This window comes from Cibotium barometz, chromosome 13 (assembly GCF_041138505.1).
Source record: "Cibotium barometz isolate CiBa-2024 chromosome 13, ASM4113850v1, whole genome shotgun sequence".
Taxonomy (NCBI): domain Eukaryota; kingdom Viridiplantae; phylum Streptophyta; class Polypodiopsida; order Cyatheales; family Cibotiaceae; genus Cibotium; species Cibotium barometz.
Genome location: NC_141058.1, coordinates 60,022,354 through 60,049,549, shown reverse-complemented (window position 1 = coordinate 60,049,549; position 27,196 = coordinate 60,022,354). Strand labels below are relative to the sequence as shown.

The window sequence follows — 27,196 nt, the reverse complement described above, 5'->3', positions numbered from 1 at the left end:
CACCACTAGCACCTGCACAGCCGAAATGGTCAAGTCTGGAAAGGAATAAACTGGTCACATCTCCAAACTTATCACACCCGATCCAATGGCCATTGCACAACCGATACAATGGCCAAGACTGGAAAGGAATAAACTATCTCACATTAGTTTTATGGGTCGAGACTCCATACCTCATTTGGAGATGTTCAACCCGATTTGTGAGGCATTAGTTAAGGTGAGTTCCTTTGGCCTCACCCTTGATGGAAAAGCTATATATTGGTTTTGGATCACTGAAAGTAAAAGCTAAGGCTACCTTTGATACCTTGAAATAGGTGTTCAAAGTAGGGTATTCAAGCCAAGGAACTCAATAGAGTCCAATCAACAAACAGTTACACAATGTAAAATAGAAAGATGGAGAATCCATCTGGAACTATATCAACTGGGTGAGATATCTTTGCTCTCTGTGTAATGATAGAGACAAGTTCTCTGTAACAAAAGACTAATTGGTTGATTCCTCGAGGGACTCAAAGACATAGCCTTGCATAACTCCCTGTATGCTCTAGCCCATACTTCCTTTGAGCAATGCTGCAGAAGTGCCATGGATTTCAAGGACAATTTCAAGGAAACTCATTCCCAAGAATTGTATAAGGGAACTTTTGAAGCCTCCTTCAAAACCACAAGCATGAAATCTGAAGGAAAGGGAAAAGATTCCTCTTCAAGACAACAAGTGGAGAAGCTTGCTGCATTAATGCAGCAACAAATGATCTAAAGATGGAGAGTATGCCAAGGTCGTGACCAAGTTGGGCAAATCCATATTTACCCTAAGAGATAACTAGTATGGTGCCCGATTTGTCGAGCAAACCCACACTAGTATAGAGGACACCACATTTGAGATCTCGACCCATGCTCTACTACGCTTATTACCAAAGGTGGGGTGATCATTCACAAAACTTCCACTTGCTACCACCAAAGAGCTACTCAAGTAAGGGCGTTATTTCGCAGGCCTTGCCACCCAACACAACACAATGCACCTCAAGTTGGACCTGAGAGGAATCCTTAGGGTACTTGAAGCACCCTTAGCCCACTGGCCTTACCAACCCCAACACAACACAATGCACCTCAAGTTGGCCATGAAGTGGACCTGAGAGGAATCCTTAGGGTACTTGAAGTACCCTTACCACCCCCAATTGTTCCACCACAACCACCATTACCTCGAGTGACCCCTATTCACACACCAATTGACCCTGACCAAAATCTTTGAAGAAGGCGAAGGAGGAGAAGCTATGAAGACCACCATCTTTGAAGAAGGTGAAGGAGGAGAAGCGATGAAGACCACCATCTTTGATCCCACAGAGCCAAGCAGCCCACCCCCACAAATCCTAAGTCACTACATGATGGAAGGAGAGTATATGTACCGTATATGCCTAGAAACCGCAACACCATGGGGACAAGACTTCAACAACGTCTAAACGATCGCCTATGCACTGCTATCACTATGCTAGACCTCATCGAATAGTTGAGTGTCAAGTCAAAAAATGGATGGCTAGTATCCCTATGAGTACTCTCACCTTAACTCCTTTATGCACAAGTTGTGGAATAGATTATATGTACAAGGATTATCCATTAAGAATGAGTACAATGGGGAAGGGAAATGAAGTTATACCTACTACCAACATTAACTTATTGAGTATTTGAGACGGCTTCATCCACACGATGCCTCTGAATGCAGTCACTAATGTGAAGTAATCCTAGGCTAGAGGCAAGGATTTCACATGTACCAAATGAGTTGACAAACCCCTGCCTAGACTTGCTTATATCCTCGGAAGCTATGAATGATGGGCTTTCTCGATGAGAGGGTATTTAGTTTATCTTTGAAGTGCCTCATTATGTGGAAGTGTTGCACCACCTTTAAGCGTTGGAGTGGGTTCCCATTGTTGTGGGTGAACACAAAATTGTAATTGTTTAAAGGCTTGCATCCGGAAAGCTTCCAAAAATTTGATGCATGTGAACAACCCTTACATTTTTCAAAGTGTGGGCTTGAGGTTAATGTCAAAGGCAAGGCCTTGTACATGTGATTCATTATATGTATGCCATTACATGGAGCCTTTATCTTTCTTGAAGTCCTATGTAAATAGATCCGAATGGTGCTCGGGAACTTAATGGACGGTGAGCATATGGGGCACCTTGATATGAAGTAATAAACTATACTATTAGCCCACACATCCATCCTTTTGTTGGGATCATGCCAAATGTTGGAGATTCAAACTCTAGAAAGTTGAGGAGGAAAGTTAAGGTTGATCTTGTTCTTTGCCTCGTACACCTTCCACCTCACATGCCTGTGTAGTGGCATGTACATTAGATTGATGCATTGATTGGCTGGTGTAGCATAGTATGTTGCCTAGTAGTCTAGATTATGAAAGTAGTAGAGCCGCCACTTAGGTTGGTTCTTCATCTCTACACTATTAAAGGCTTTATCATCCACCCGTTGGCCTCCTCTATCCACCACGCTCTTTGATAGGGGTGTTATGCAACCCCACTACTTGAAAGGGTGCTCAAGGTAGAGTCATTTGAGTGGGACCTCGAGTTTGTGTATGCCATGAATAGGCTCTCTACAACAAGGGAGATTTTTTATAAATTTCTTCATCATAACCATGGATTGCAACAAGTAGGTGGGAGAGGTCCGTGGGGATTTCCTATGGTCTACTTCAAAAAACAAACTTGGGGGATTAAAAGTGCTAGGAATGGGGTCTCGAGCTTGTTCTTGTTGAACCTCACCTCCTTATGTCTTGTTGTCTTCCTGCAGTTGTGGTGGCTCCTCAAAAGCTTCTGCATTTAGATCCAGGAAGTCCACCTATTGGGGCTTATCTTCTTGTTATGTTTAGGCTTTCTAGAATGCTTCAGCATCTTTATGTTGTTCACTTGTGATAGTGCGGAAGGTGGCTCTTTGACCTCTTATGCATCTTTGTTGGCATCCTTAGTATCCTCTAGGACCTGGTCCCCCCCACCCATGACTTATGGTGTTTATCCTAATAGTCTTTCCTCTCCAGTTCATCAATGAGGGTCCAAGGCTTCATCCCCCTCCATCCTATCAAATGTTGGGTAGGCCACTTGTAATGTAATAAAAAAGAGATTGGTCGCTTCCTATTCTTTGATTTGGGCGACAATATAGTGGTAAAGAATTACCAGGTCGATAGGGTTCTAAGTTGCATCCAATACACTCACTTGAAGTTCTTTGTATGTGGCTCTCATGTTAGCCAAGTTCCTCCCATGAATCGAAGTTTTTGCATGATCCATCATTTCATCTACCATTGCAACAAGCTCAGTAAATTGATCTGCATTAAGTAGAATTGGCTTTATATCAACCTCTACACATAGGTTTTTCAATATGGAGTACCATGCATGGTAGTTTAATACAATGGGATGCACCCTTTGATTATAAATATCTGTTGGTTACTCTAGGAAAATGTCTCCTTTAAAAATAAGCATGTTCACCAAGTGCATATATTCTATTGGCACCTTTCAACATAACTCCATGAACATGTGGAGGTTGAGGGGCTGATCCAAGGCATATCCTTGATGTATAAACATTACTGATAACTCCTAGAGTCCTAAGTGGAGGTATTCTAAAATCATTGGTATGTGAATAATGCTATTCGACCATGTTTGTCATAAATAACCCATTGTGTTTTAGCAATTCACATTGGTGTGATCGCTTCATTTTCCTTTAGACATCAGCCACTATGTGGATAAACATTTATGTTATTAGCCCTACTTTATGGTAATAGCAACAAGTTTTAATGCCAATAGATAGTATGGGAACAAGGTACTACATGATGTACTCTACGATTAAAGATTAAATTTTAAGAGTTTTACATTCACACTAATTTCAGTTCTTATCGATGGTAATAACACGCTTAAAATGAGAGGCTCTCACTTAAATGCCATTTCCCATATCCAATAAGCATTTCTCATTATTGTTTATATAGGAGTGGGATAGATCATACATGATAACTTCTAAGCTGTCCTACTATGCGCCTCTACATTTACATAAGGAAAAAAAAGGGTTCACATAGTGAAATTTTTAAGAGCTTACCAAAATTAGACCTTGAAATGTGCATAAGTTGCCTTCTAAAATATCCCAACAAACCACTTTGTTAATCCCTCATAAATGCATACATTGTTAATACACATCCCTCACTAACACATACATTTAATAGAACTTATTAATACACATCCCTCACATACACACATATATAATAAAACTTGTATAAGAAAATCCATAGAATACATAGCATTCTCAGTCCAAATATTGTCTTGTTTGGCGGCCAATATCATTAATGTGCTCTGGTACCAATTCATGGAGATGCACTGGCTAGGGTTTATAGTGCAGCACCTACGGAGGGTCAAAGATAAAAGCCATTGCTATTATGTTGGAGTCGACAATGAGAGAGAGAGAGAGAGAGAGAGAGAGAGAGAGAGAGAGAGCACGACTCAAATGATGTGATTATATTACAATAAATTCTTTAATAAAATTACAAGACCTTGTAGGCCTAAAGGTTCTTCTCCTGACATCATTGCTTATGTCACATCACACGAATATCTAGATATATTATTGTGAGCCCTATAAGAGGTGGTTCACACACACACATATAAATGAGTGTTCACACCATTTTTGGGAATGTTCACACACACACACACACATATTACCACATATATTGCAAGCCTTTCACACATAGGTAAGACCTTGATTCCCAACAGTATATTCAAACCATTTTACCACAATAAAAATAATTGAACTTAATGTCAAGTTGTCATCTTATATTCAAATCATTAAAGGAAAAAAATATAATAACATATCATCTCTTTATTTTTAAGAACCAAACTTTATATTTTATTCCTAAGATAATGTAGATTAAACAATCATTGATGCTTTTTAGAACATGTTCCAAATGTAATAATTAATAAATAATAATAATGAAATTTTAAGTTCCACTTGAACATGGCACTATGAAATTAAAGCATCCTACATTTTCCCCTTGAGTGTCTTCAAACTCAACAATCATTAATGTTTTTTAGAACATGTTCCAAGTGTAACAATAAATAACAAAAAGTTCCACTTCAGCATGGCACTATAAAATTAAAGTATCGTGCATTCTCCTCTTGAGTGTCTTCAAATTCAACTCCTTTGCTATAGAGTTAACCACTTTGAGAAAAACAATATCTTTTACTACTATGAAATAAAGTGTTAAAAATAGCACAACGCTTAATAAAATAAACAAAAAAACATACCTCGGTAACTCTTTATTTCAATCTTGAGATGTAGATCAAATAATCACAACTTGATGTGCTTAGCTTGTTTCTGACAGAAAGAACAATGGAGTAATGATTTTTTATTTCAACTTTAATAATGGAACTTAAAATCCATAGTACTCTACATATTTCTTTTATAACATCTGTTAACCTTAAATGATTCAAATGGAGAAAAATGAGAAATAAAATTAAAAAATAAATGGTAAAAATACCTCTATTAGATACAAAAAGGAAAAAATAACTTTATTAGATACAAAAAGCCTAACATAAAAGTTCAAGCTTACCCTCCAAACAAAAGAAAAAATTAAAAATGGTAAAAATAAGACATACTTGAGAGAGAGACATTTACATACTCTATAGGTGTAGTGAGACAAGGGAAGTAATGATTTTTTAGTTTTTAAGTGTTTTTAATTCCCTTCAAACTAATCTCCTCTATTGGGTGCTAGTTAATTATGAGGATGCCTCAACCATCAAATCTTGAAATGAAGGGAGAAGAGACCGAAGTTTCCCTCCAAAATTGAGAAAATCTTCAAAAATGGCAGAAACACTTGAAAATGGAAAAAAAAAACTATAGAAAGACTCCAAAAGCATAGAGAAAATTGTAAATTTAAATAATTCAAAAATTTTAATTGCACCTAACTAAATTTGACTAGCTTAATGTTAAAACACAAAATGGTCAAGTTTGCCTCGTAATGGAAGGGAGAAAGGTCCGAGAGTTAAGTCAAATGGAATTTTTATTAAAGTGGATGGGCGTTATTGCTCTTGTACTTGCATCGTACGTTACTCCTCGAGATTGATAGACTCCAGAACAGAATCCTACATGATTCCCAAGTTAGGAGAGAATAATACGCCAAAAATTATTCACTTCTTTTGGGATCACCTATCATAAATATCAGAAATCCAAGTACCCATCGATCTCATATAATAGATTTTGAATACCTCTTCTGCAGGTCTACCGGTTTGATTTAAGCTGCTAGAGGTCGTCTTTGATAGCCCTCTCAACCCTCTCCACCCAGGATTTTTGCTCACTATCACCAGTTTTTCCCCATAGCCATAGCTATATGCTGAAATTAGGACTAGTAGGGAGTGACCGATTGCCAATGTCAGACAGCCTTGATTGCAGGCATATACATATGAAGATATTGTCCGCCTGATTGAGCAGCAGCAGCAGCAGTTCCCAGCCTGAATTCTGGTGAGCTTTGTTTCTTGGACCATGGAAAGGTAACACCTATTCTTTTGTTCTTGTAAAGAATCTCACGTGTGCACATTTGTACAGCTCCTAGAAAACAAATCTTGGATGGCACGATTTCATGAGTCATACTGCTTTTAAAACATCTTTTTAAATAATGTTAAGTCTTTTATGAACCAAGATCTCTTCATAGCCAGTTTATACTATTATGCCCTAGTATCCATGGATTCTAACAGTATGTCGTATATGAAATAGAGGGTCCTTTCTTTCTCTTGAAATTACTCGTAATGTTCCTCATCCTCTTGCACATACATCATTATGCCTACGAAGCTAGGAAACTTCTGTTTTATCTCAGAAGATGCCTCTCAAAACTCATGTGAAAAGAAACCGATACCACCAATTTTCTGATAAAACCTGTTTTTTGAAGAATCCTGTTGTCCTAAGGCAAACCCTATGATTTAATGAAGAAAGAGTTCCTAGTCACTTCACATAATTTTACCACATCTAACAAGGAGAGTTTCTAGTCACTTCACAGATTTTTCTCACAACCAACACCTAATGCCCATATTTCATAAAGGCACAAGGAAAGCTTCAACGAAACCCCAACCATCTACATCTTCCGGCCCAATCCAATACCCCAACCACACCTGTTGTCTCAAGACCCGTCGACTTGTTAAACTCTGAATCTCGAAATAGCCACGCAATAGTGCAGAGTAGAAGCAGCATGGTATAATAATGGAGGCATCTAATCTTCTAGAAAGAGCTGAAGACAGCTGCTTTGAAGCTGCTCGAAATGTCATGCTTTGATGGCAATCTAGACTCCAAATCTCTGCACACATTCTCCAGTGAGCATTTCAATGGATCTTTCATTGTTATTGGTGAAAATGTCAATTCAGAAAGACAATCCTACCTGTGGCATCCCTAACCCGCCTATAAGGGAACTGCCCCCAACCGCCCTGGTCCTTTTTTAGCACTAAAACCTGCACAAAACTACATATCAAATTCAATTATGATGTTAATGTTGAATATCATTCAAGTCACCAATTCCAAATAACAAATCTTAAGTTCATAAAAACTGATGAGGATACCATATCCTCCATTTTGGCGTCTCTCTCTTCCCCCTCGTGTGTGAGCACACACTTTGTCTTAGCCATTTACACATCGGGATCCTAGGTTAAGTCCTATCCGATGATATGTCCCCCTGTGGTGACTCCATAATATCTGACACTCAGGATACTCCACACAATGGAAACGGCAGGTGAGAAGAACTGCACAAAACTAGCTACATAAGCTAAAGATCCTACATGATGACAATGTGTGGTGATACAGTATACCATCCTCCTCTAGAATAGAGCACGAAGTGGCCATAGCAAGAAACAAAGAAAGATTGTACTAAACGTCTAGAAAAGACCCAAAGGGTTTATGAGACTGAACATGAGTACATATGATCCATGAATGATGGGATGTCAGAAACATGAAAGAAATAAACATCTACTGAATAATACGGGCCCACGTACTACGTAAGCCGGTGTATACAAAAAAGAGATCCTCCTCTTGAATGGTGTACAGTGAGATGTCCACCTCCTGTGGTGGTACATCTCTATGGCGTTTGAGATTTTCCTGTATCAGTGGCTGGCAGGTGAAGATCTCTGAGGGTGGGGACGTCCGGGCTCTTTGTAGAGACTGTGCCCTCTCTCTAGTGCCTCCCCGCTTGTGTGCTGTCGGCGGCTGCAGCATCTGTGCTCTCTCCTCTTGATGAGTATGTTTGTCATGATCACCTGATGGGAACCAAAAAAGTCAGTGATGGATGGATGGAGAGAGTAATTTTAATGTCTTCGAAAGACCCAAAGGGTCTATGAGATCAAAAGGGGAAATACTAAGCCACGGAAAGAAAAGAATTAAAGAAAAACAACTGCTGCCCAGTGCCAATGCCTGTGTATAAGTGCATGGCACTGTGTGAGAGGGAGTCTCGCAACGATCAGCTGACAGTGATAACATCCTCAGCTAGTACAGATCTGATGGGTGAAATGATTTCTGGCCTCTGTGATGGGAGTCTACCATGGCGTTGGAAAGCATCCTGGATCTGCATTTAGCATGTGAAGGATTGTGATGCTTGGACCTAAGGATGTCTCGCCCGCAGTATAGATCAAGCCCTCTCACTCTAGTAAATCCCCGGGTGCATGGGACCCAGTGTTACATAGAAATGCGTTTCATACCTCCTGGAAACGTACGAAACATTTTGCCTTGAAACGCATTTTTTTTCCAGCCCAATTTTAATAATGCACTAGACCGCGTCGCTTTCGTTTCGCACGTTTTTTCCGTGCGCGTTTTCCAGAGGCGGTTCCCTGCACGTTTCTCGGTTGTGTACCAGCTGGCCAATGATAGTGCGCTTGTGACAGCCCCGTGTGCTCCTTGTGTCCTTGGGCCTTGTGGAGGTCTATTTGAGGGGTGATTTTCTTTTGTGCTTTATGTACATTTTCTCTGCAGAGCTCACAGAGAAGCATGTTTTTTACTCTGTGCTCAATATTTCTTGCATATCTTCCTCCCCTTGCTCTATTGAGGCCTAAGGCTACCTGCCTTGGGCAATATAGGGTGAATTTGGAGCGTTTTACAAGGACCAAGACTTCTCTGATATTTAAAAAATGAGATTTCTTTATGTTATGTGTAGGGGTAAGTATCTACATTTATCCCCACAATGTCACCTTCGAGTCTAGGTATGGTGGCTTGGGCTCCGGAAAGTGGAAATGCAACTTGTATGCAGATAAGCACCATGGCAGTGCCAGGGCACATTTGTCACAAACAAAGGGTTTTGGCATTGGGTCGTGTAAGCATGTGCCAAAAGAAATCTATGACAGCCTAAAGGCTTGGAAGGCCAAGAAGCTAAGTATCCCCCTTGAGGATATCCCCGATTTGGGAGAGCCTAACGCACTCTTCTTTCTATCCCTAGAAAACCCTAGCACACACGCACAAGTGTTCTACATAAATCTCGGGCTCATGAAACCTGGCCAATATCCTATGTGGAACTATCAATGCACATAGGCTAACATTTGCCAATAATCAACCGTGGAAATGCCAAATAATAACCAAGATAGGAAATCCACGTAACCTCAGCCATAAAGAAGACAGTACAGCCGGTACATAATCCGGTATAGCAAGTACAACAAGTTGGTACAACATTTAGGGTCATATCTAGTACATCTGGTACAACACTTAGGACAACTGGTACATCAAGTACAATAGGCTCGTACATCACTTAGGACATCTGGTAAAGCTGGTCCATCAAGTACAACAGACTAGTACAGCACTTAGGGCATCGTATACAACCGGTTCATCAAGAACAAATGTTGCTACCACGATAGGTGCAAAGGCTGGTACAACAAGTGGGAGCTTAATCCAACATTTCTTCACAATAGAATTGTTGTAGCACAACCCGTAACTAGCTAGGAGCACAAATGATGTGCAAGAGAAGGGGTGGAGAGGGCTGATTTCTCGTGAACAGCATGTGTAGAGAGAGCCATCCATTTGTGTGTGTGTGTGTGTGTGTGTGTGTGTACGAGAGAGAGAGAGAGAGAGAGAGAGAGAGAGAGGGGCTTGCCAAATAAAAAAGAAGAGGTATCAAACTTGCCCCAAACCCCTCATAATGCCACTTGTCAAGCTAATGCATACAGACTTGCCCTAAATGTGTGTCTATACCTCATAATGCTAATTGTCAGCATATGTGTCTTCACTTGCTCAAACCACCTGAATAAACAATGTGAAACCTATTACTCACGAGGTGCCCAACTTATGTAATGTCCACCCTATTAAAATGAATGTAAAAGCCTTTAAAAACAAGGGTGCCCATTTAATAACTTGTCCACTCATCAATAGCTGAGTGTGGACAGCCATATAAGAGCCTGATTTCACGCTAAATCCTTCCCCGAATTCTTGGGCTCCTACTAGGCTGCCCATGCAACACCTTGGCTCAAGTGACTTATCTCTGCGTCCACAGAATTGTCTTGAGCTCCTAGACCAAACATGGAGCACCAGGCTTTGTACTAGATAGTCTCCCATTCCCAAAGCTTGTACTTTCCAAATAATTGGGCATCCTAGAGTCCACCAGACCCCTTTCACACTACTACTATTACAAGAAGGTGTCGGAGTATGCAATAGATGATGAGATGTTGGACACACCGCGCCCATAATCTCCAACAGTGGACAGAAAACACAGCACGTCCCAAAAGTCTCAAACAATGAACTCGGAATAGATCAAGTCCATAACCTCTGCTACACCAAAGATGACCATGTCCTGCCAAGTTTTTAATGCTTGGAACTTCAACTCACGGTTCCCATGCACCAACAAATGAAGCTGCTACCAACCCCTCTCCCGCCCACAAGCCTCCTCCAGCAGGAAGCACATGGGGGGAGCTGCATGTATACTAGAGAAGTACACCATCTTGGTTCTCCCGAGCCGGAATCGCCCTGGGAGCCCTAGATGTGTTACTAGAAGTATCTGTAACATTGTCGGGTGTCGTGTCTTTGCCCTTCTTTTGAGATGAAGACTTGCCCTTGCTCTTGTCCTTCTTTTTGGACAGATGTCCTCTCTTCCCACATGAGAAGCAACAACTCCGACCTTGCTTCTGTACTGAAGTAAGTGCATAGTTGGTTCCGTCCAACTTGTCATCCTTGTTCGTACAGGGGGGAGCCATATCCACAGCAACAAAGTACACAAATCTCAGCACTCCAAGACTCCTCTCGAGCACTCTCCAACGAAGCAAGGCACCAAGACCAATCTGGCCCCCCAATCAAATCTCAGAGAAATAGAGGCTGGACAGCAGCAAAACAGTCCACCAAAACTCACTAAAAACAACCTCAAGGAGGGGAGGCCAGGGAAGAAGTAGAGATGTCGGGGCTGCTTGTCGGGATGCACCACATGCGAGAAAACACTTTCCACTGCAGTCCGTGTGTAAAAACAGAGGAAATAGCCCTTTCACTGCAATCAATGCTGAAAAAACAGCACCAAGAAGCTTGTCGATGATGCCTGCCTCCAAAATCCATGCGGGATTTAACTTGTAAAAAGATACTTATCACATCCATAAGATGTCCTTTGCATGGTGGTGGTTGCACTCTCTTGCTCTTGCAAAAAAACATTGAATTGGTTGGCTATGCTTAAAAGCATTGATGGCAAGTATGATCCCCACTTGTGATCTTTTTCTTCTTATGAGAGACAAGGAAGCATGTGCTCTAATACCAATGGAACCGAACCACCTAAGGAACTACGACCTTTGACACACTTTGTTATACAATCAATGTGTATTAAACATTAAACATGCCACAATTACTGAACTGCAATCCACAAAGCTGAAATATAAACTTGCACAACGGACACAACGCTAGGGTCGGAATGGACTGACCCTCCTTGAAAGGTATTTTTATTCCACGTACAAGCTTTGGGGGTTTTCCCAGATTCAAACAAAACCGGATTATCCACATACAATACCATATCATCATAATCATATACAATGAATCCATAAAGGAGTTAGGAGCACAAATGATGTGTAAGAGAAGGGGTGGAGAGGGCTGATTTTCGGTTCCTAGCATGAGTGTGTGTACGAAGCCCATCCATTTGTGAGAGAGAGAGAGAGATAGAGAGAGAGGGCTTGCCAAATAAATAAGAGCTCCCAAACTTGCCCCAAATGTGTGCCACTTGTCAAGCTAATGCATACACACTTCCCCAAATGTGTGTCTAGACTCTACACTTACTCACGAGGTGCCCAACTTATAAAATGTCCACCCTATTAAAATGAATGTGCTGTTTTCGCGCTAAATCCTTCCCCAAATTCTCGAGCGCCTGCCAAGCGTGAACATCTCAGCTCAAGTGACTATCACTACGTCCAGAGAACTATCCCTTCCGCCTAGACCAAAATCTGTACGCCTCACTCTTTTGTACCGGATACTCCCAAAGCTTGTCAAATATTTGGGTGTCCTCGAGTCCACTAAACCCCTTTCACACTGGGAAATGTCCGAGATGGTGACACCCTCCAAAAGCGGCCAGCCATGGAGGGAACCACCTTCCCAAGCTTCTCTTCACCTCTTTTGAGGACTCTTAGCATGTACATCTAGCCTTGGCTGCTTGAATTTTAACTGATGGAAGGATCATTTTTTCAAAAACATAGCAAACATGCCTCTTCCATTGTACCTTTTCGGCCTCTATTTAAGAAAGGCCCTAGCATCAATGCAACAACACACAACTTTCCCCTCAACACTTGTTTGATTCTTGGTATTAAGCCTTAATCATGTTTAATTAGGTTAACATACTAGCAATAGTCTTCACCAATGGGGACTTGGGAGAAGGGGACGGGAAGCTATTTACAAGCCTAACCTGGCTACGCAGCAAGGGTGGATCTATTAAGGCCTCTTTAAAAGCCTTAATTGCCCCCTTTTAATCATGTTTAATTAGGTTAATAGAATAGCAATAGTCTTCACAAATGAGGACTTGAGAAGGGGGGGGGAAGCTATTTACAGGCCTAAACTTTCCCCTACTGCTGGTCCGGCTGGCTGTGCAGCAGGGGTGGACCTATAAAGGCCTCTTCACTCAAAAGCCTTAATTGCCCCCTTTTAAGCAGTTTCACACCTGCAGCCCCTTTAGAATCACATAGAACTTGCCAAATGGGGCACCTTGCAGTGCAAGAGGCAGAGCACCATACCTTGCTGGAGTGCTGCCTATGCTCCCATTCATGGTAGCACCAATCTTTGAGCAAAGAAATGGTGTAAACTGCAGTTCAGCTTTCTCCATGAAGCACCAACACCTTGACCCCATGCATTTCGCCAAAGGCTCGCAGAATCTCCTTAATCCAAATCCACCTTCTGTCCAGTGAACTCCCTCCTCCCAACACCTAGTGTAACGATGTTTCTAGCACTCCCTTCTTTGCCAACCCCATCTATATACCAGAAATGTTAGCTATCTATGGTATGACCTGAGTGAAAACATGGAGATTAAAATTATACTTTTTTTAATGTCTCATCCATTCTCCGTCTTATGGGCTTCAAGCTGTTCTGGAGATAAAAGTCCAGTCTGTGTTTTTTTCCGGCTTATTTTCCTTCATGCTAGGTAAGGCTGAGGGATCTAGTTTGAAATTTTTCTCGACACACCTGGAAACAACGGGGTCATCCTCATGCTATAGTGCTCTAATTGTGGTAGCGGCCATTCACATAACACCGTAAAGTGATATGAACGTCACACTGATTCACAGGGTCAATCTGAACATTCAAGAAGATTGTTCCCAAGGCACTAGCCTAGTGCCTTGAGCTCCCATTTGGGAGACCAGGCTCGATTTTTGAGGAGCGAGGTTGCCATCAAAATCAAGGATTTCAACGTTAAAAACGATGGGTTGGAGTTAATAAGTTCGTCATTTTGGGGCACAGATACAAGCGATACTTCTCTCTGCCCCTTTCATTTGGTCTGTGATGCATTGTATGTCTACCCCCATCGTCTCCACGATCATCCGCAGCGAATGTGAGACAACAACATGCAACTCCAGCTCCTCGGGAAAGCTACCATGGACATTACGGATCATCGCCCAACTGGTTCTTCAGGCAAATGTGCAGGTCCCTTGTAAGAAGCTTATCCATGGCCCTCTGATGAGCCTCGCAAACTATTGCCTCTCCTAAGGAAACTAAATTTCCGTCTCAAAATTAAACCCAGTACGTAGGAAAGTGCCCATAAGGTATGAAGCTGCGGGAGTTGTCATACCTTGTGGTTACGATGACGATCGGGCGCAGGAAGAGACCGCGCAGGTGTAGGCGGAACCCTAGGGCGTGCCAAGGCTGTGGAGGCGTCGCCCCAAGCACATTTTGCCATTGATTGATTTTTGTCAATAATGTGAAAAGAGGGGTGCGCATTTGGTATTATCATTACATAATGTACAATTCAAATGTTTTTTTTTGACACTACTAAAATGCATTTGCATAGTTTTTGTATTTAAAAAATATTGCTAAATAACATATATATTGCTGAATCAATCTCTCTCTCTCTCTCTCTCTCTCTCTGTGTCTCGTGGACAAAGTATTTCCTTATTCTAAACATTTTTTCAAGGAAGTTTTTCCTTATTCTAGACATTTTTTCAAGCAAGTTTTAAGCTAGTATTACATACTTATAAGACCTTGAGCAAAGTCAATGATATATATATAAGACCTAAGGAAAGTAAATGATACATATATGAGACCTACCTTTACAAAGGAAAGTAAATGATATATATATAAGACCTGCCTTTACAAAGGAAAGTAGATGATATATATTTACATATTTAAATGAGGCTCTTTCATTTACATATCATATGGCTCCACCTATCTTTCATATTCAACTTGGCAAGGCTCTAAGGTTTAGGCTTGAAGATAAAGGCCTAAGATCCCACGATAACCTTTGAAAGCAAACTCTTCAAAGCTTAGATTTAAACTCAAGACCTTTATGCTTTTGTGAACCACTATCTTAGATCTCCCTCCCTTGCACATAAAAGAGTGTTTATCATAATATTTAGTGTTACCTCCCAACGATTATATTATCTTTTCATGGCTCCATCAATACTTCTCATATAAATTAGCCAAGCTTGACAAGGCCCACTAATTAATCTAAGGTCTATACTTTAGGAAAAGGTTTATAACCCCTTTAAGACATTAGGGTAACCTTTATATGAAAACTCATTAAAACTAGGATTTGAACTCTCACTACAAGAGCATAAAAGAGCTATCAACTCACAACTAGTGGCTCACATCAGAAGACCAAGGATGGCAATGTACTAGACTCGCAACTAGCAACTCATATCATAAAAGCAAGGATGGCACCGTACCATGAAGAGCTATCGACTCGCAACTAGCAACTCATATCATAAAAGCAAGGATGGCATCGTACCATATTCTCAACATGACACCAACCTAGAAAAAACATTATGACTTTTTATTGGATTCGTTAAGTGACACCAACAAACATCATTACATGTTAAGAGAGCACTAGTCACAATAAATCCTCAAGTTACATGTATTACAAATATTTTAACTGAAATATATTAACGTTAACATACAAAACGTACAATACCAAAATCATGGTGTAAGTCCTTACTTTAATGTCAGCATTTAGGGCATTGTTTAGATTTGGATATCCATGCCATATGTGATGATGTATATAGAATTTTTGGATTCTAGGTCTTTAGCCCAACTTTCCACATTCACTAGATTTTGGAAAGAATAATTATAGCATTTTCAAAAAGACAGCAGTGGCCCCATGCCCATCGAACTCGGCCAAAGCTTTCTACCTTGTCCTTAGCATCTTCTTTGGATGTTAAGACTTGATTATATAAATGCTCATAAGGAAGGGGGGGTTCAACGGGTTCCTAGTAAGCTTTGTAATTACACCATGCAGACATCAAGCCTGCTTTCTAGCATGCATGATTGCTTGTATGCTCCTAGCTGTGCACCAAACTCTCAACCCACCCAAACCACTTATGGGATGGCTCCAAAAAGATGCATAATTGTTTCCATTCTTAGGCTATAGAGAGAGCAAGATAGACCACAATGGCCCATTTCCCACCTCTATATCTCTCTCATAAAACCTAATGAATCAAAAGTAATCTAAAGCTTCTAAAGGATATTTGCCACATATCATTGAAAAGTTTGCTCCATCTAAATGTGGCATAAGAGGTCCTCCATTTAAGCCTCTCAACTAAACAAGTAGGCATACTATCTTTTTTTGGTTTACAAAGGTTTTCATGCTAAGCCTCCTCCAACTCCACTTCGTGCACCAATATGTATCTATGTTTTGAATGCCATATTCTTTCTTATCCTCAAAATTGTTGACTCGGGCCACAATCGATGTCTTCCATTTACACTTGGCAATCCCAAATGTCTCCTCAAAATTGTACTCCTTTTTTTGGAAGAGTAAAAGCCTATTTAAGATCTATGCCTCTAGCTGGATTTTGCAAGTAGAAAACCATATTGCCAAGTCCCTAGTTGCCCCACAAAATCCAACTTTTTTGCTGACCACTTGAGACCTGGAACGAGGTTTATGTAAGATTCCCAATCCTACCAAAGACTTTTCCATAACTCTGAGCCCTCATAATTGTTGGTGAAGATCAAGGTAGCAACAAACATAGTTATAACAAGTAAGAAGAGATAGATGGAAGCATAACACTCAAAGTAGATTGGTAAGAACGAGTGAAGTGACACGATAAGATCACTTACACAAACTCATAAGAGTGTGTACATACATCGGGGGGAAACCTCCTAAAGAGGAAAAAAGTACCCTGACCCATTATTAGCTTATGTCCATACATCACTACCATATAAATAGCTACAAATCTCCCCTATAGTGAAAATATAAACATGTATAGGGATTATGTGGTTTATCAATCCCAAAATGTCAATAAGCTTAAAGCTTTACAAAAAGCTTCAAGCTTCTCTCGTAAGAGAGCCTTTATGGACATATCTGCAGACATTGTTAATCCCATTTGGATTAACACCATGATCCTCAATTGAGGACATTAATAAGTGTCATGTAAAGGCATTATAAAGTTTGCATATTATGAGACATTGGCCACCCAAGGCCTAGTTAGTAAGTTTTGGGCATCCAAGTGTGAACACCCAAGGCCCAGTTATAGTAAGTTTTGGGCATCCAAGTGTGAATAAGGTATTTTCTCATAATGAAAAGACACAATCCCCTTTGTGCTATTGAGAGCTCTTCCCTTGTACTTGTGAGAGCTCTTCCCTTGTACTTGTGAGAGAGTGAGGAGTAAGAGCATTCTAGCATTGTGCCTCTTTCATGCTTTTGTGTTTATGCTTGTATGAGAGAGTGTGATTGGCCTATGTGATGGTGTGAGCAACTCCACAGTGATATTGTGGAGGTGGAGCTTGGAGTTTGGAGTATACATGCGAGCTTGGAGGCTTCAAGAGACACGAGCTCGAAGCATTGGGTAAATACCCCACGACGGTTGTGTTTCATTGCTCATCCATTAGGCGAATGTGTAGAGTTCCCTCTTGGAGGTGTGGTCAAGCATAACTTTTTTGGCACCGTTGCCAGAGAAACACCTTTGTTTCTTCCATACTCTTTGAGTTTCAGCTCCCATTGCATAGTTTTCATTGTTGCCTTTGCATTTTGGTAATACATTATGTGAAAAATGGAAGGATAAGGTATGTGTGGTTGAGAAAAAAATTATAGTTTTAATGCTGTGAATGTTGCGAAAAGTAGTTTATGAAAGGATTCATTGGTTGCTCTTGATAAGTTTGATGTTAGCCACCACAAAAAACACCAATGTGAAGAAGCAGGTTGTGTGTTGTTTTCTTCTTTTTTCAAAAAATTTTAAAAAAATCAAAAACATAAGGGACCATTGATTGAGCCAGGAACTTGCATTTCATTCCCTAGCATTGGCACAATCTAATTTTCATCAACTGGATAAGTATTATGCACCCAAGACTACAAATTACCGATGTGAAAAACTTCACGTGAAAGTGCAGGAAGTTGTTCACGACGTGAACCATTTTCCTGCAATTTCACGCCCCGCAAGTCGCTCACGAAATCAGTGACGGGATTTTTGCCGAAAATCACGAGATTACATTCCAAAAGTAGAAACCCTTATCTTGACACTTCTGACATGATTCAGTCCACCAAAAATTGGATCACGTGAAATTGCAGTAGACTTTCACGACGTGAAACATTTTCGAAGTAGTTCATGACATGAAACACTTTTTGTAGCAGTTCACAGTGTGAAACACTTTTTGTTTCACGACATGAACTAAATCCTACTGTTTCACGAGAAGACCAAAACCAACGAATTGACAAAACTAAGGCTGTGAGGGTTGGCTAAAGAAGGAATTTAATCTTAAGGAGGGAAATTGGATCACGTGAATGTGTAGTAGATTTTTACGACATGAGCCATTTTTCCACGACGTGAACTAAGTCCTGCTATTTCACGACGTGAAATATTCTCTGCTAATTCACGCCTCCTGAACAGAGCGATAAAACTAGGAATTGAATCAATTTGGGTTAGATACTATCTTATCAAATCATACATAGATGCACTTAAGATCTGGAAAACTCATCAGAGATGATCGTACGCCTAACGATAGTGCATCAAATCATCCAGGAACTTCCTACCAAAGAAGTGTGGGATCGGGACAATCCGCAAGCAGACACTTGAGTGTCTTGGTCAGGTTTCTCAAGACACTCAAGACACTTGAGTGTCTTGAGAAACCTGACCACCACTGTAGAAACCAATAGTGAGGAATCCATGGAAGAAGGACTGAGGTACACTGGGTTTGGGGAAGGTGACAAACCACACTCTCCAACCAAGTCTAGTGGGATCATTGATATAGCCCGGGGATTTTTTGGTCTCCAAACCAGTCATGAGATGAAGAAGCGCAATCTACGGGCATGGGTCCGTCAACTAGCGCTGGACTCAGTCGAAGACAAGAAGGGCCATTCATCGAGACATTGAATTCTAGGCTATCAAATACTGGCACCCCTCGAATCAGATGAGATATGGAAAGTGCAGTTAGGATGGGTCAAATATTCTTTCCCACCACCGAGGAAATGGAATTGGACCTCCAACGAAGTGAGGTGGAACGACAACTCCAAGAATTGAGCTTAAGATAAAAAGATCTTGATACTCGTAAGACAAGAGCTGAGAGAAAGGAGACAAATAATGTTAGCCATCTCCAATCACGAGGAAAGGAATCTAAAATTTCTCAGGTAGAGGTGATGGGGATATTCCGATCCCTGGTGGAACCCATCAATGAGGAATCCAGAATGGAGGAAGGGTTTACAACTAGAGAAGAAGAGGGTAACATAGCCACCCAACTTGGCTGTAGAAGTTGAGGACTAGCTCTATATCAAGAAGGACATAGAGCTAATGATCAATCACCCTACATTCTTACAAGATAGGGAGCTCTTAATTACACAAAGACGCACAGAGGCTACTATTAAGGAATCCCACTAGGATACCACAACCGACAAGTCCACGAGCCTAAGATACCAAGAAGAGCCAATATGGGTAGGGGACAAGGTCTAGGAAGGGGGGGAGTAATTCCCCAGAGACCTAGAAATGATCCAGTCCATGGACCTTAATGGAGCCACAAGGGCAAACTTGTTAAATATTGTAGCTGAGATGGGTAGGGGGATGGTTAGGGAGTTGAGTTCTACTCTAGAACCTCGACCTTCCCAAATGAAACCCCATATCATCTCAAAACTTGTCCAAAAATTCTCTAGGGATGGGGATCCTATCTAGCATGTAGAGGATTTTGAATCTACATGTGAAACTTGCAGACCGGTCAGTGATGTGACCATGATACATGCTTTTTCGCTGACCTTAGAAGGAAAAGCTCATCAGTGGTTCAGAACCCTTAAGCCTGAGGGGATAAGGTTAACTTCACTAGGTTGTTAAAAAATATTTTTGTGCCCCCACCTTTACACGTAGTGGTGGTGACAAATGGAGCCCTGTGGCCCAACTACATAACATCAAATAGAAGGAAGATGAGTCTATGAGAGACTATGTTTCTCGCCTAAAACACTTGAATTCAAGATGCAAACTTTGGGAAAGATTGACAGATGATCAATTCTTACCTTGTTTCAGGAGAGGGGTTAGATACCATAAAATGCATGATTACTTGGTACTAGCCCGGCCAGCTACCCTTGATGCATGTTGCAAATTGGCAATCGAATACAAAGATAACAAGTTAGAATTGCCACAACCTGAGGATGTTAGAACATCAACAGCCAACCATGACTTTGCGTGTCTCGAGTTAGCAAGAAATTGGAACTCGAAACAAATAAGTCGGACATATGACTGTGGATGAGCTTAGCAATGCCATATTGGAGAAATTAAAGGTAAGGGAAGGAAGAGAGATGTCGAGCCATGGGCATAGTCACCTTTACCCCCGCAGGGAACTGGTGTGGTGCTCCATGTGCAGACATACCACCACTGAATGTCCGTAGTTAAGGGCAAGACCATTACTGTATTGTGCGCATTGTGTAAAATTAGGCAATCATGACACATCATCATGTAGATTTCCAAGGTTTCAAACTATAGCACAACTACAACCAAATAGAGTCCCACTGGCCTTGCCGGCACCATCTGTGCAAACCACTGCCACTGCTATACAACCCAACCCTTCTTACTTACCTAGGGGGATGTTCCGGGTACAACATGCTTCGCCCTTGCCACCACCAGTTCTACCACCACAACCACCACAGGCCAAGATCAATCAAGTAGTGACTGAAGAGCCATCAAAAGATATTGAATTGGCGCGGGAACTAGAATTTAGTGGGGAATACTATGATGATATGGGTGAGGTCATGCCAGAGTATTATGTCCTACAGAATAACACGCCAATACCTGTGTTTCAAACCACGGTACAGTGGAAGGGCAAGGAAATCAACTCAAATTTGAGAAGATGACCTTTACAATGCTATGGTTACGGTGGGCCACATTGAGTAGCCGAATGCCCAAATAAGAATATGACTCGTACACACCAGCCACAACAAGTGGTGACCACACCCCCAATGACATGCTTTTTTTTCTGCTCACTTGCACTAAGTGTGGAATTGATCATAAAGATTGTCCCTATCGAGCAAGTGGTTCAGCTTCTACTGCTAATCAAGCCACCATTCGTACCATTAGTGTACAATCTGGGAAGATCACAACGCTCAATGTCCTAACACGAGCTCAAGCTCAATTAGGTGACAAAGGAAGGAACCGGGTGGATGCTACTATTTCCAGATCGGGTTTGCAGGAAAAGAGTGAAGAAATTAGGAAAGGGGGACATGTGGGTTACAATCCAAGATGGATCCAAAGAAGATACAATTGATACCGGATCCATACAATCAAAGGAAGAGGAGGGTCAAGGGATCAATCTGGAAGGGTTAGACCTGGGTTACAATCCAAGACGGATCCGAAGAAGATACAATTGATACCGGATCCATACAATCAAAGGAAGAGGGGGGGTCAAGGGATCAATCTGGAAGGGTTAGACCTGGGAAAACAAGGAGAACAACCAGCAACCCCAAAGGGGGTTGGTGAATATCCTAATGCTGAGACGAAGAGATAAGGAAGTTAGAAGAAGGCCCTAGTTGAAAAGTACCACAACAAATTCATGAAACTAAGCCTAGGGCTAGCCGAGTAAGGGATACCATCTATCCAAAGGATGTACCACCCTGTAATAGGGCTTTGAACCTACCCACCCCAATTCCAGAAGGAACTGAAGCAGACTCCCAAACAAACACAATGACTAGAATGTTCGATGAAAATGAGTTGGGAGGGTCCATTCATTCCTTCCCCATGGAAGAATATAAGACACCTTGATGGGAAGAACACTCTATATCCAAGGAACCCAAGGATATAGGAAGCCTAGCAGCTGTGTTATCCACGCCTGTCTATATGCCCTTGGGTCAGTTGTTACGCAATTCACCCACCTTATGGTGGACAGATGTAAAAGAATGGGTCAAAGGAGGTCTAAGGCAAGCGGAGAATATGGATGAGGCTCTGCCACCCTTGGTAGAAAGACCCTTGAGGCATACAAAGGAAACGCGACTATGAGAGTGACGACAAGAACGCTACCATTCTGATTCATCATAATGGATACCAGGCGTTGGCCATCTTGGATGGTGAGGCAGGTGTCAGCATCATTACCAAACATTGCTGGGAAAATTGGGGGAAGCTGAATCTAAAAAGAGAAGATCTAATCGTTTTAAGATGGCTGATGGAACATCTTTGAGACCCATTGGGCTCTTGGAAAATGTGAAGTTCAGACTCTTTACGTTTCAATATCATCATACATTTGTGGTCATGGACTTCCTACACTAACCTACTACATATGACATAATATTAGGATGACCTTTCATGAGGGAACCCAAATTGGTGCATGATTGGGCTTTGGATCATGTATATGTACGCAGGGACACAAACATTAAAGATTGATCTAAGAGCATGGAAGGCACACCCAATGGAAGGGCAATTGTTTGGTAACGACTCGGTCACAAACCACATCCCTACAGATATGCCAGTCCACAAAGGGGAAAACCAAGGATAAGGAGGATACGGAGATGTATGCATCACTACCTCCCCTGGACTTCTATGAGAATTGGATGCATGTGTTGGCCACAATTGATGTGATGCAACCTAAGGGAACCCAGTATTTGGAATCTAGAAACATCCCTACGACTTATATCTGCATGGTTGATTGGCAAACCATGGATCAGTGAGGCGATGGAAGAGACAAAAACGGTACCTAGCTCGACGAAACACATTGCTGCAAACAATGCCCAATGGTTGAGATATCTTGAGGCTACAAGGATACATGATGAATTCTCCGAGGATTGGGGCGAAGAGTTGAGTAACATATCGTTGGAAGGGAAGAATCTAGAGAAAATCACCCTTAAGGAAACTGATACACCCAAAATTACAAAATCAAGATGCCAAAAACACAACTAAGCCTTGGCAGAGGCAAAACGTGAGGCCAAGAAAATCATGGAAAATACCAAAAAAGACAATGAGGATAAAGCGGATGTACTCAGTGCTTGACCATTTCAAGAACTATACAATCGATGATCAAAGAGTGGACCGGTTAACAGCCACTAGGGTAAAAGAGGAAGGGCAGTCGACATCATATGATGGCCCGGTAGAAGTCAAGGAGTTTGATATTGTGGAATCAGGGGAAGAAGCAAGGCTCGTATATATTGCCAAGGATTTGACCTCTGTAGAGGAAGTAGAGCTTATTGCTCTTCTCAAGGAATACAAGGATTGTTTCGCCTGGAACTATAAGGAAATGAAAGGGGTACCACTCAAGGTGGTACAACATACGATTCCAATTATCGAAGGATCGCGGCTTGCCAGGTTGAAACCATACCAGATGAATTCAAAGTATGCAGCAATTGTAAAGGAGGAAATTGATAAACTCATTGTTGCTGCTGACTTTATCTATGAGATCGAACATACGGATTGGTTATCACCCATTGTGATAGTGCCTAAAAAGAATGGAAAATTGAGAGTATGTGTCAATCTTAAGAAAGTAAATGCATCCACTTGAAAGGACCATTACCCATTACCGTATACCGAACATGTTTGGGAAAGAGTGGTTTTAGAAGGGAAGCGTACAACTTCTTGGATGGGTTTTCAGGGTACAATCAGGTGTCCATAACACCAGAAGACCAACATAAGACTGCCTTCAATACCATGTGGGGAACATTCGCTTACAAGGTCATGCCGTTCAGTCTCACAAATGCCTTGGCAACCTTTCAAAGATTGTTGTGCACAGATTTTAAACTACTTGCAAAAGTGGTTAGAAGTGTTTATTGATGATCTATGTGCACATTCTCGATGGGAAGATCATTTGAACTGTTTAAGGAAGGTGTTTGAATGTTGTCGATTATATTGGATATCACTAAACCCTTTGAAGTGCTAGTTTTGATCAAGACCAAAACAACAGGGTGTCCCCCCTGCCATCCTATAGCCAGCTACTTTCCAGCTAGCCCTAGAAAATTGGGCCAAAGCCTTTACCACCATTGAACTCCAAATCTCTTCAAGAACTCGGCATTGTGTCCTCATTCTCAAAAAGACTCTTTGTTATGCAAAGAGCTTCCACCCCATGTGCCTTACCTATCCTTCTCATTTATGGCATATCATCTCATCGACAACCCCAAGTCCCACCCAAAGAAGCACAAATGGGATATATCCCACAACTGATCAATGTCTTCCCCAATATCCTCTTGAATCTACAAGTGATACATTTAAGCCCCATGACTTCTTCGCACTAGACCCACATCTGATTAAGGGAGGTGTATGGATCCCAAGCCAAAGGCGCCCATCAAGAGAGTCACCTAGTGACCCATGTGAGTAGGCTCTCAAAACACCTTCCCCAAATTTATCACCTACTCCTACATCATCCCAACCTTTACCACATTCATTTCCATCAGTCTTTCTCCCTTGGGACCATCCCATACCCACCTCCTCAAAGCACTTAAGAACACCATATATTGGTCTCCCATGAACCATATCATTCCTTTGGAACCAACCCATGACTTTGTAGCTCCCCCAAGCACTTCAAAAATTGACACTCATCAATGGGTCGAGCTTATCGGCAATGTAGTTGAGAGTTCCAAGTGCCATATCCTATGACAATAGCAAGAGCTCAAGTGCCAGGATAATTTATCCAGGAAGAGTGTCAAGAGTTTAACCACTCCCAATAATTACTCAAGCCACATATGAGAAGAATTCCAAGCTCAAATCCAAGATCAAGAGATCAAAACATGAAATCCATTGGCTTTAGAATGAGCTTGTGGCCTTGCTAAACCCACACTCAAGTAGGACATGTATGCCCTCTAGCTTTAATACCAAGCACTAGAGACTGCCAAGATTGGGCAGACCAGGAACATGAAGCCCAAAGAGACCAACTCCTAGATGAGCAAGCTAATGCCAAGCCCAAGTAGTCAATGCAGCTAACCAATTTACAAAGGAGTATGATGCTACCCCCACACTGCAACCTACCCTCGCTGTGCAACCAATCAAGCAATTCTACCCTCACTACAAACAATGAGGCAACCAAATCCCTCATCAAATTGCATGATGAGATTAAGCAAGCTAAAGCTAAGAAATCCTAAGCAGTCCATGCAGTTAACCAATTTACAAAGGAGTACGATGCTGCCCTCACTACATAACCGTGATGAGACAACTAATGCCCCACCAAATTCCATGAGGAGTATAACCAAGCCATGACCAAAGGGATGGGAATCAGCTACCAAGGTCTCCTCCACCATAAAGAAGCCCCCCTCACCCAAGCACATGATGAAATCCTAAGCTATGACCAAAGGGATCACTTGGAAAGCAACCTACCAAAACCTCCTCCACCATAAAGAAGCCCTCCTCACCCAAGCACATGATGAAATCCATAAGCTATGACCAAAGGGATCACTTGGGAAGCAACCTACCAAAACCTCCTCCACCATAAAGAAGCCCTCCTCACCCAGGCACATGATGAAATCCATACGTTATAAACACTTGCCCTTGAATGATACCCCATTGGAAGGGTGTGGTGCCCAAAGGATGCTAGATATGCTTCTCTCACGGGACACTGACCTTGACACCTTACTAACCATAAGCCAATCTCTTATGGATACCCTTACCCTAGCCCTTTAGTTGCTTCAATTTAATGTCTTTTTATCATACCCTATCTCAACCCCCACCTTCCACACCACCTTTTGCTTGCATCATCAACACAATGTAGAAACCCACCCTTGACACACAATTTTCTTCTTTGATCAAGTAATCTCCTTCTTGGACACACCACACTCTTATACACCATATAGAATCCCATAGAATTGCAAACTTGGACATGGTCCCCCCCATCATTGATAGCCCTCTAGTTGAAAACCTCATCATCGATAGATCTCCAGGTACATTTTTAGATGGGGGGACCATGTGCTAGCATCGATAGCCCTCAAGGTACATTTTTAGATGGGGGGACCATTGGCTAGGTGCAAGCCTAGTCCATGATGACCCATCACATGGATCTTCCTTAAATCAACAACCTCCCATGGCCTTGTCTTTGACCCCACCAACTCTTGGTCCACCTTGCCTCTATCCCTACTACTCGTCTCGCTAACACTAAATGCCTCAAGCTACAAAGGCCACCTAGCTCTATTGCAACTATGGCAAAGCTAGCTGTCATACAATCTAGTGATCTTAACTCCCCAAGAAAAGGAATATCGAGTAAATGTTAAAGAAAGCAACGAAGAGAATTAGAGAAAGCAATTGGGCTAGCAAAATCTTCGAGGAGTACACACATGAGCATATGTTTCACCCATTGGCCATGCATGTCACGGGCATACTTTTTTCACACCTTGCATCTCACAGCATACACAAACACATGCACCCACAACTAATTTCATCAATGCCAACCCATGTACATCTTTGCATATGGAGACCATGGGAGGTGTAATCCTTGGTACAAAACATTGCTTAAAGAGCTTCAATGCATGCAACTTTTGCTTTGACTCTAATTCAACACCAACACAACCTGCCCTTGGCTGATAGATTTGCCACCATGAAGAAGCCTAATCTCTCAGCATCATGTTGTGAGATTAGGGCATACTATCACATTGCACTAAGAAGATCCAGATGTCTAACCATGTAAACATTCCATGGTAGTCTAGCGCTCATTCTATAAACATCAAGGTGCATATCACTTCTACCAACTACCTAATTTTAAAGGATCCCAGCCATTTCCACAACACAAGGAGGCCTCGTATGAAGAACTTCTACATTGCCTATACCTTGCATATGCTAATAAAATACACCAAAATATCTAGCATTTGACATTGGGCCTATGGGTATACACCATCTTAGTAACTAGGATTTTAGAGTATTAAGGATTTCTTATTAGTTGAACCAACTAATGGAAATCTAGCTAGAGGAGGATCTTGGTTTGCCTCAAAACTGGGCAAGTGGGTGTTTGCTTTTAGGTGAGGGTACTTATCACAAGGGTGGTTAGGGAGGAGATTAGGAGTTAATAATCTTTTAAGCTCTTATCGTCGTGCCTATTTTTAGGCCCTGATCTAATGCAACTTAACGCTTCCATTTCCATATTCTCAGCTCATCATTATGTCAATGTTTTAGCCTAATCTAATCTAATTTCTAGCTTGCCACAATGCCTTTGCCTAGTGATTAAGCCTCTTTTCGAATGAACCATGGATTCCAACATGGT

General features: G+C 41.6%; 1 protein-coding gene across 1 annotated transcript; it reads right to left on the bottom strand.

Moving 5' to 3' along the window:
* Window positions 1-6,723: 6,723 nt before the first annotated feature.
* On the bottom strand, window positions 6,724-14,365 carry LOC147632897 (uncharacterized). Its single transcript, XM_086807801.1, has 3 exons — window positions 14,211-14,365; window positions 7,389-7,458; window positions 6,724-7,307 (listed from the first exon to the last, which is right to left on the bottom strand). The coding sequence occupies exons 1-3, from the start codon at window positions 14,316-14,318 to the stop codon at window positions 7,048-7,050; spliced, it is 438 nt and encodes a 145-aa protein (XP_086663927.1). The 5' UTR covers window positions 14,319-14,365; the 3' UTR covers window positions 6,724-7,047.
* Between the last annotated feature and the right edge of the window lie 12,831 nt (window positions 14,366-27,196).